At 36.9% G+C, this 10,769-nt stretch overlaps 1 protein-coding gene across 1 annotated transcript in view; it reads right to left on the bottom strand.

Moving 5' to 3' along the window:
• Positions 1 to 5,073: 5,073 nt before the first annotated feature.
• The window catches only part of SLC28A3 (solute carrier family 28 member 3), a 27,875-nt gene continuing 22,179 nt past the window's right edge, over positions 5,074 to 10,769 (bottom strand). The window contains exons 10-12 of the mRNA XM_029286446.1: positions 8,205 to 8,303; positions 6,126 to 6,228; positions 5,074 to 5,219 (exon numbers count right to left, since the gene is read on the bottom strand). Coding sequence (XP_029142279.1) covers positions 5,099 to 5,219; positions 6,126 to 6,228; positions 8,205 to 8,303 — 323 coding nt within the window. The 3' untranslated portion in view covers positions 5,074 to 5,098. The remainder of the gene's footprint in view (positions 5,220 to 6,125; positions 6,229 to 8,204; positions 8,304 to 10,769) is intronic.

Below are 10,769 nucleotides of genomic sequence, written 5' to 3' on the forward strand. Positions count from 1 at the left end.
TGATAGATCAGTTTTTCCTATAGAAATTCTTATTTATTTAAAGATTCCTGTTTACGGCTCTATATCTTGGCAAAATACTCATTGAAAAAAGTATCTTCAAATTAAAATTTGAACCAAGAGAAATTTGAACAACAGATGGGCAAAAAAAGAGAGACATCTGTTGTGATTTAGTTGGAAGTTATATGCAGAAGGAGGAAGCTTCATTCTGGATTTCCTTGCAGTAGAGAGAAATTGCTTCTTGTCCCAGAAAACCCGTATGGGATCACTTTGGATCATCCAAAGTCTTTTTGAATACCTGCCAGAGGAATCTCTGGTTCATGGACCATTGTTCCAATCGAAGTAATATTATTTTCCTCATTCAACTCATTAGCTTTATAATTAAAACCCATACCTCTATTTCCTTTATTAAATTAGCAGCCTCCTATTGTTTTTTTTTTTTTTCCTAAAGAGGGAAAATTGGTAGAACAGAGATCATTCATGTCATATGTATTTTATCTGTAGTCAGTTGCCGTAAAATAAGTGGTAAAGTTTTTGGTTTTGTATTTACTGAGGGAAAATGCATAGAATGACTGAACTGTTTTTGTTGATATAATGAATTATTTTGTTGTGAGGAAGTGTAACACATAATAGAAAATGCTATTAAGGTTCAGGTTTCTAACAAATTTTCCGATCTTTCCCAAAACAGTGAGAAATTAAAAGGCGTCATGTAACTGTACTTTGAAAGTTGAGCATTTATTTTAATTAAAAATAGTTCATTCCTCAAATAAATTATGTTATTAGTATACATTACTAAGGTAGCATTTCATCTATGCTATCATATACATAGGTGGGTTAGATAGCATCACCACCAGATGGATTCGTAGCTGGCTGACTGGCCGTACTCAGCGTGTGGTCCTCAATGGAACTGCATCTACATGGAGGGAAGTGTGTAGTGGGGTGCCCCAGGGCTCTGTTCTAGGCCCAGTGCTCTTCAACATCTTCATCAACGATTTGGACGAGGGGATAGATGGGGAACTCATCAAATTTGCTGATGACACCAAGCTGGCAGGAATAGCCAACACTCCAGAAGATAGGCTTAAGATACAGGAGGACCTGGACAGACTTGAACATTGGGTGCTAACTAACAAAATGAAATTCAATGGTGAAAAAAGGTTCTACATTTAGGCAAGAAAAACCAAATGCACAGGTATAGTATAGGTGGTACCTTGCTCAATAGTATAACTGTGAAAGGGATCTCAGAATCCTAGTGGACAATCACTTAAATATGAGCCAGCAGTGTGCTGCAGCTGCCAAAAAAGCCAACACAGTGCTAGGCTTCATTAACAGAGGGATAGAATCAAGATCACATGAAGTATTAATACCACTTTACAATGCCTTGGTAAGGTCACACTTGGAATACTGAATCCAGTTTTGGTCACCACGATGTAAAAAAGATGCTGAGACTCTAGAGAGAGAACAGAGAAGAGCAACAAAGATGATTAGGGACTGGAGGCTAAAACATGTAAGGAACGGTTGCTGGAATTGGGTATGTCTAGTTTAATGAAGAGAAGGACTAGGGGGGACATGATAGCAGTGTTCCAATATCTCAGGAGTTGCCACAAAGAAGAGGGAGTCAAGCTATTTTCCAAAGCACCTGAAGGCAGGACAAGAAGCAACGGATAGTAACTAATCAAAGAGAGAAGCAACCTAGAACTAAGGAGAAATTTCCTGACAATTAGAGCAATTAATCAGTGGAACAACCTGCCTCCAGAAGCTGTGAATGCTCTTACACTGGAAGTTTTTAAGAAGAGACTGGACAGTCATTTGTCTGAAATGGTATAGGGTTTTCTGCTGAGCAGGGGGTTGGACTAGATGACCTCCAAGGTCCCTTCCAACATTATTATTATTATTATTATTATTATTATTATTATTATTATTATTATTATTATTATTATTATTATTATTATTATTATTATTATTATTATTATTATTATTATTATATAGCAGCTCTGGATAGAATAACATTATCACAAAAATCTGGCTGATAAAAGTTTTGTTTGGGAAATTTCCCTTTCCTTGTAATGAAAATACAATTTCTATGAATTCAGTTCACTATTCACTTCTTTATTAGGCTGGAAATTGGCAAATTCCATGTTAGGAAACATCGGGAAAATTAAACAAATGTATTTGTAATAACTTGAAGGAAATCTAAAGTGCCTCAATTTCTACAATCGTGTATAATCCTGGTCATTACATTTAACTGCAACAACACAACAACAACAAAACACAGCCACAAAAAAGCCCCGAATGAGAGTATAGGATAAGGAAGAAGCTCAAGACCACACCATCTTGATTCTCTTTAGTGTAAAAGTGAGGGGGTGGTGGAGAGAGAAAGAAAATTTGTCAGGCTTTCTTGACTCTTTTATTATACTCTATAATAGCAGTTCTTGTGAAGTCTCTTCCTTGACATGGCCTATCTTGAAGGGCTGACATGTGCTAAACTCATATTTACCAAGATTAGACCACTTTCCTTCTACATGTTTTCTAGATATACTGAACTTCTACTTCCACAATGCAGCATAGATTTTAAAATGACTAGAATTGAAGTCCATCACACCTGGAGAGTACTGCACTGAGATCAGACAAGCATCAAAATGACAAGAATATCAACAATTGTTATATATCTCCAGGACCAAAAACAACACATCACCAGCTGCAGAATATCAAATTCTATTGCTGCCATTCTTGTGATTATCAGGGTAAAAAATATGTATGTTCTGATCTCATAAGACCTTCCCCTTTCTCCTCTCTCTTTCGTACAGACATGCACACACAAACTCATATACAGCATGTTTTTTGTGGCACAATTGAACTACATGAATTTAAACTTGCATTTTAAAAGCACACAATACTTCTATTAGATGTTTTTTGAATAATGAGATCAGCAGTTTTATATGACCAGAAAGAAGTATGCATGTAGAAAAGAGTTTATTATTTTATTAAAAATTAAATGTTATCACTAGAATACATACAAATTTTAGAATGATATATTTTATCAACATGTTTTCCTTGTTGCAGAAATAATGTACAAAATGCCCTTGGAAAATATTTTGAAAGTAAAAAAAAAGACTTAAATATATTGAGATAAATCATTTATCATTTTTTAAAACATAGAAATTTAACAAAGCTTTACATACAATAATTTAAAAAACCCAACTTTTCTTTTTTTTCTTTTTTCTCTTTTCTATTAATAATTCTTTTTTTCCTCTTTGTTCCTCTTCATTAAAAAAGGAAAATAAAGGATCAAAGTATTATCTATTGATGCATGGCAATTTCTCTTTATTTATTCATGAAATAGCAGGATAGATACTATGATCTATCAAAATCTCCAGAGCAATGTTTTCCAAATTCAGCAACTTGTAAATTATGTGGACTTCAGCTCCCAGAATTCCCCAGCCAGCATGCATGCTGTCTCTGGAATTCTGGGGGTTAAAGTCTTCACAATTTAAAGTACTTCTTTGAATGAAGGGATTGTCCCTTTACCTCTTAAATAGGCCTTGGTTTAACCTCTCTTCCAGAAGCCCTCATTACATCCTTTCATGCTGGACAACTTTCATTCAATATCTAACCTCCCTTTTGGGGGGAAGGTGATTGAGAAGATGGTTAGATTGTAGTTTCAATGGACCATGGATGAAATGGACTGAAAACCAACTTTTCAGTCAGGATTCAGATCCGGTTATGGGATGATGATGGCATTGGTTGTACTTTTCGATGATCGCTCGCTGGCATGATGGGGGTTGTGCATCTATCCTTGCCTTTTTGTAAGATAGGCAGCAATACAAATTGATAAATATATAAAAATAATGGAAACAGAACATATTTATTTAATAATTTAAATATTACTCCTGCAGTTCATTAAGAATCTGGTAGAACAAATTGTAATAGTGAAAACTGTGGTGTTTTTTTTTACAGATCATATAGTAGTACTTAAATTGATGTTTTGTTAATATTCTAGCAACAAAAGTGCCTATGTATAACTACTTTTCATTAATTTATACCCATGACCCTGCATTGTAAGACTAGAACCTGTTCTACATATTTTTTGAGGGGTGGTGGGAAGCTGATTTTCAAGTGGAACTGGTTTTCCTTGATTAATATCTGAATGAAAATATTCCCAGGTTCTAAAAACCAACCAATGCCATCATCATCCCATAACCGGAACTGAATCCTGACTGAAAAGTTGGTTTTCAGTCCATTTCATTATATACGTTTCTCTTACATCAACTGATATATAGTATGTAACTGATGAAGTAAATAACAACTCAGTTCTGGGAAAGAAGAAGGGGTAGGAAAGAAAATCAAGAGAGCTCTGCTTTGATTTTGTTTGGCACAAAAAGGCCTAGAGAGAAACTGTCAGAATTTCAAAATTATGTTATTATGTCCTATAACACCAAAGTAGAGTTTCCGTTAGTTTGTGAGTTGCCTATTTTCTGACTTGGATTTGTAAATAAGCTCCACAGGAGAAAAAGAAACAGCTTAGCTCTGAGCATACTTAGGATCATATTAAAATAACAATCTTATCTCAGTAGAACAAAACAGAGTTTTGATGGGCATCTAAACAGAAATTGAAAGGTGCAAATTAAGCAAATTTAGAGTCATTTTAAATAATTTTTGAATATTTCTCTGATTGATTCAAATTGAATTAATGTGACTGAATGTGTCTCTAGCTTATCCCACCACAGGCTGCATTTTAACCAAGGTAGTGACTTATTGCATCAATGTGATCCAAACAGACACTACCAGGAATGTGTGCAAATCAGACCTTCTAACCTACAATGTGTTCTCAAGTTATTTCCATAAATCCAAGATGGAAGATTCAAATGTCATTCTAAACCTTAAATGTGATTATGATATATGTGTATGCAAGTTTTTTTCCACTTACAAATATATCAAAAACGTCCTTCATCAGCAACATTTTGAAAATAGAGGACGCAGATAGCTACCACTGCAGTTTAAGTTAGAACACGTTTTCCCCCTGTCTATGTTAGCAACAAGATCATCCCATTTCCATCTTGTCTTTTCTGTTCATCCACCATCAATTTGAATCCTATTCAACAGCTTAAGATAATGGAGTGACCAAGCTGCAATTAACCTTGGATGGGCCCAGAAGTTGACAACATTGGTGCAAGGCTCTTAAACCGCTGTTAGACTTCGGGAAGACCTCTGCAGAACTGTTGCCACTGTTTGATAAAAAAGAGAATGATTTTTAATAATAATAATAATAATAATAATAATAATAATAATAATAATAGGAATAAAGTTATTTATCATACATAACATTTCATCAGTGGATTACAACATTATAATAAACTGTAAAACAGAAAATGCAATGGATAAAAAGTTCCATTATAAATAATATTTTCAAAACTTCTTGGAATAACCAACAGCTTGTTTCATTGGCAATGAATCCGTATGATTATTTCAGACTAGCTAGAACAGAATAATAAATTTAGCAAATGTAACAAAATTTGCCAGATTTCTTTGAGAGGTTCCCATTCTCCCTAAATTAGCATTTGGCCAGTGGGAAAAATTCTGTGCATGCAGGAGTCTTTATTTGTGCATTAGCCTCCTGCTTAATTAGAGTAAGGTTGCTTAAAATAAGGATATTAACTGGAAAAAGTAAAGAGATAAACTGCATTGCAGATATATACTGTAGTATATGGAAGAGAAATGTTGCATAATTTCTCACTAATGCTCCTGCTCTTGATCATATATCCATAAGATTTCCAAATATAGATACTAAGTAAGAGCTCTTAATGTTTGTGAAGGCATCACTAAAGATAAAAATTTACCATAAGTCTTCAAAAACTGAGCAGTCAAACTAAGACAAGGGTGTTCAAATATAAATTACTGTGCTGTCTTGAAGAGCAGAGAAAGTATGGAAACAAATTTTAAAAAATTCAGCCTTTTATAACCCATACTTTTTAAAAAAACTATCTGCAGGAACTTCTGAAATGTTACCGTATTATGCCATATCTTTATATATTATAGTTCATATCACATTCAATATTCTTGGAATATTTACTGGCAATAAGCAGTCTGACTTCACATATGATCTCTATGACACGGGATTCTAATCTAATTACCTGTTAAAGAGGTTTAAGCAGCAGGCAACTATTTCGGTGCTATTGTCATTTGCATTGAAGTTGCTTTGTAATAATGTTGTACATGGATTTTCAGATAATATACCTAAAAAAGGATCAGAAAAGATGTTTGTATTAAGCAATAGTATCTCTGGGTTATGGTAACAAATGCACTGAGACACTGACTTGTACTTTATCTCTGTTTTTCACAAGGTTGTTCAATTTAGTTAAATTGACAATGAATGGATTGGTTTGCACTGGAGCTGGGTTGTACACACATACTGTAGTGCTTTTCAGAATCCATCTCAGGGACTATGCACAATCTATCATACCACCTATATTTTTTGACCCATTCAGACAAAATCTTTGTGTGCAAACCCGACTCACCAAAAGCCTGTAATGTTTCTTTTACAGAACTGAAAAATATCTCAAAGGCAAGACCCATACCATGTTAGATAATATCCTAATGGATTCTTATGGCCTCAGCTATCAGATCCACAGTTCAGAAAAAAACTGTTTTAGATTTTACCTATTCTTTTCAGCTTTTAAAAAGTGCATTCATTCAAAAGGTTTTCCTTCAACTCATTAAACAAAGTATCTGCCAGATTGGAAGGATTGTATTGGGCTCTAGGCAAGAGCACCCATGTGTTGCATGAGCTCTTTTCAGGTGATGGTGCAGTAAAGTCTACTATAGTGTTCTCTGAATAGGCCTTGGATACTAAAATCTGAGCTTTGTTAAACAAATGTACCTTAAGTGTTTTGTTTAAATCTACATGTGAAGAGCTGCCCTTTTAAACAGGCTGAGCTTAGAGAATGAGAAATACCTATTTTTGCATGAAGAATTAAAAATACATTTACACTTATACTTCCAAGCCACTCTCGTTATTTCAGACAAGATTTTGAATCTAACTAAATACAAGTGGAAACAGAGGGGGTGTTTGTTTTTTTTCATTTCAAGGGGTTCCTGAAGAAACCTTTTCCAAGTATTAGGAAAACTTCCTGTATGACATAGTGAGAGAGAGCTGTGGGTGGAAGGAGATGAAAAAATGCCAAATTGGATAGAATTACCTTTTGTGAGAAAGAGCATCATCTTATAAGTTTCTTTACCCAATTTTTGATAGTTGTCTTGCCTTCCATTTCCTGCAAGACTCCTTTGCATTTAAGGAAGATGATTCCTGGAAGAGGCTCCTTAGAGGATTCAGAGCCCTTTCACACAAAGGGGATGCATTGATCTGCACTAGGATGCCATAATGATGTGGGGCACATGTAGGACTTGGGAAGCAGCGCCAAATAACAATCAGAAGAGCCGTAGTGGCACAGTGGTTAGAATGCGGTATTGCAGGCTAATTCTGCTGACAGGGAATTAGGGTTGACTCAGCCTTCCCTCCTTCTGAAGTCAGTAAAATGAGAGCCCAGATTGTTGGTGGCAATATGCTGATTCTGTAAACCGCTAAGAGAGGGCTGTAAAGCACTGTGAAGGGGTATGTAAATAAGTGCTATTGCGTTTGTTATCACAGGCTTGTAGCATTTCTTCTGGAAGAGTGGTTCTCCCACCAGGGAGAACTTTTAACTAGCTTGGTCTTCCAGAAACTTCTCCCTGCCTCTTACAACTAGGGCTCTATAGCATTTTGTCACCATTTTGTCCAGTTTTTGAGGGACGACTCAGCAGCTTTTTGAAGGCAGAAAGATGGAATGCAAGATATGCTTGATGGTTCAATAGAAAGATGGAGCAGATCACTTGTATAAGGAACAAAATTGGGGCAGAGTCTATAAAGGGAGAGGCTGATGTCTATGTAGAAAGGTCTTCAAAAGGAGAGATAATAGAAAGGAAAGTCCCTTCCTTCAACTTTTTTTAAAATCTAAGCCATTATAATTGCTATCATACCATTAAGCAAGGATTTGTTTCTTCATTCTATTCAAAACCAAATGATGCTATCACTGAAGCACAATTACATCACATTTAAGTCTTTCTAAAAACTCGACTGATTTCAATGGGAGGGTTCAATTTCCCCCATGCAGCATAAAGTTTCTGGATCATGTCAAACATAATGTGTCAAATGGTGGCATGTAATGTTACAGTACCTGCAACACAAGCTGTCATGAAGCAGGCCACAGTGCCAGCAATCATGGCCCTGAAGGCTGCCCCTGCGATATCTCTCTTCCTGGTGGGAGCCAAGGATGCTGGAGACGTGAATAAAAGAAAATGAACAAGTGAGCAATATGCAGTATTCAGCGCTTTTCTAACACTTTTATAATCTCTGGAGCAGCTTCGGTAAAGATTATTGCTACCTAGGATAGATGCGGTTAGGTAACAATAAGTGATATTTGTAATATCTTTTCAAATGAAAGTTCACTTGGGAAAATCGTGCAGAATTTAAACCATAGAGGCCAACAGAATTCAAGAGGGTTTTGACAAGGTAATGACCCTAAGCTAATGACATGCTTAACTCTGCCTCCAGCTCTACCTGCTCTAATAATATAATATAATATTGTTGTTGTTAATTGCGAAGTCATGTCCAACCCATCGCAACCCCATGGACAACGTTCCTCCAGGTCTTCCTGTCCTCTACCAACTTTTGGAGTCCATTTAAGTTCATGCCTACTGCTTCAGTGACTCCATCCAGCCACCTCATTCTCTGTCGTCCCCTTCTTCTATTGCCCTCAGTCTTTCCCAGCATTCCCTTCTCCAGTGAGTCCTTCCTTCTCATTAGGTGGCCAAAGTATTTGAGTTTCAACTTCAGGATCTGGCCTTCTAAAGAGCAGTCGGGGTTGATCTCTTCTAGGACTGACCGGTTTGAACGCCTTGCAGTCCAAGGGATTCGCAGGAGTCTTCTCCAGCACCATAGTTCAAAGGCCTCAATTCTTTTGCGCTCAGCCTTTCTTATGGTCCAACTTTCGCATCCATACATTGCAACTGGGAAAACCATGGCCTTGACTATACGCACTTTTGTTGGCAGGGTGATAACTCTGCTTTTTAGTATGCTGTCTAGATTTGCCATAGCTTTCTTCCCCAGGAGCAAGCGTCTTTTAATTTCTTGGCTGCAGTCCCCATCTGAGGTGATCTTGGAGCCCAGGAAAATAAAATCTGTCACTACCTCCATTTCTTCCCCATCTATTTGCCAGGAATTGAGAGGGCCAGATGCCATGATTTTGGTTTTCTTAATGTTGAGTTTCAAGCCAACTTTTGCACTCTCCTTCTTCACTCGCATCAAGAGGCTCTTTAGTTCCTCTTCACTTTCTGCCATTAGAGTGGTATCATCTGCATATCTTAGGTTGTTGATATTTCTCCCGGCAATCTTAATTCCAACTTTTGATTCATCTAGCCCTGCCTTTCTCATGAAGTGCTCTGCATATAAGTTAAATAGGCAGGGTGACAGTATACAGCCTTGCCAGACTCCTTTCCCAATTTTGAACCAATCAGTGGTTCCATGTCCAGTTCTCACTGTTGCTTCTTGACCCACATATAGGTTTCTCAAGAGACAAATAAGATGGTCTGGTACTCCCATCTCTTTAAGAGCTTGCCACAATTTGTTGTGATCCACACAATCAAAGGCTTTAGCATAGTCAATGAAGTAGAAGTAGATGTTTTTCTGGAACTCCCTAGCTTTCTCCATGATCCAGCGTATGTTGGCAATTTGATCTCTAGTTCCTCTGCCTCTTTGAAATCCTCCCTGTACTTCTGGTAGTTCTCAATCTACATACTGCTGGAGTCTAGCTTGTAGGATTTTAAGCATAACTTTAGTAGCATGTGAAATGAGTGCAATTGTGCGATAGTTTGAACATTCTTTGGCATTGCCTTTCTTTGGAATTGGAATGTAAACTGACCTTTTTCAATCCTGTGGCCACTGTTGAGTTTTCCAAATTTGCTGGCAAATTGAGTGTAGCACTTTTACTGCATCATCTTTTAAGATTTTGAATAGCTCAGCTGGAATACTATCACCTCCACTAGCTTTGTTGTTGCTCAGATTTCCTAAGGCCCATTTCACTTCACATTCTAGGATGTCTGGCTCGAGGTCAGTGACCACTCCATCGTGGTTATCTGGGACATTAAGCTCATTCTTGTATAGTTCTTCTGTGTAGTTTTGCCACCTCTTCTTAATCTCTTCTGCCTCTTTTAGGTCCCTGCCATTTTGGTCCTTTATCATGCCCATTTTTGCATGAAACGTTCCCTTCATATCTCCAATTTTTTTGAAGAGATCTCTGGTCCTCCCTATTCTGTTGTTTTCTTCTATTTCTTTGCACTGTTCATTTAAGAAGGTATTCTTATCTCTTCTAGCTATTCTCTGGAATTCTGCATTCAATTGGGTGTATTTTTCTCTTTCTCCTTTGCCTTTTGCTTCCCTTCTTTCCTCAGCTATTTGCAAAGCTTCCTCAGACAGCCATTTTGCTTTCTTGCATTTCTTTTTCTTTGGGATGGTTTTAGTTGCTACCTCTTGTACAATGTTGCGAACCTCCGTCCATAGTTCCTCAGGCACTCTGTCTATCTAAGATCTAATTCCTTAAATCTATTTGTCACCTCTACTGTATATTCATCAGAAATATGATTTAGTTCATACCTGAGTGGCCTAGTGCTTTTCCCTACTTTCTTCAATTTAAGCCTAAATTTTGCAACGAGAAGCTCATGATCTGAGCCACAGTCAGCTCCTG

Source organism: Protobothrops mucrosquamatus, unplaced genomic scaffold (assembly GCF_001527695.2).
Source record: "Protobothrops mucrosquamatus isolate PMUCROS unplaced genomic scaffold, P.Mucros_1.0 scaffold3687, whole genome shotgun sequence".
NCBI classification, from domain to species: domain Eukaryota; kingdom Metazoa; phylum Chordata; class Lepidosauria; order Squamata; family Viperidae; genus Protobothrops; species Protobothrops mucrosquamatus.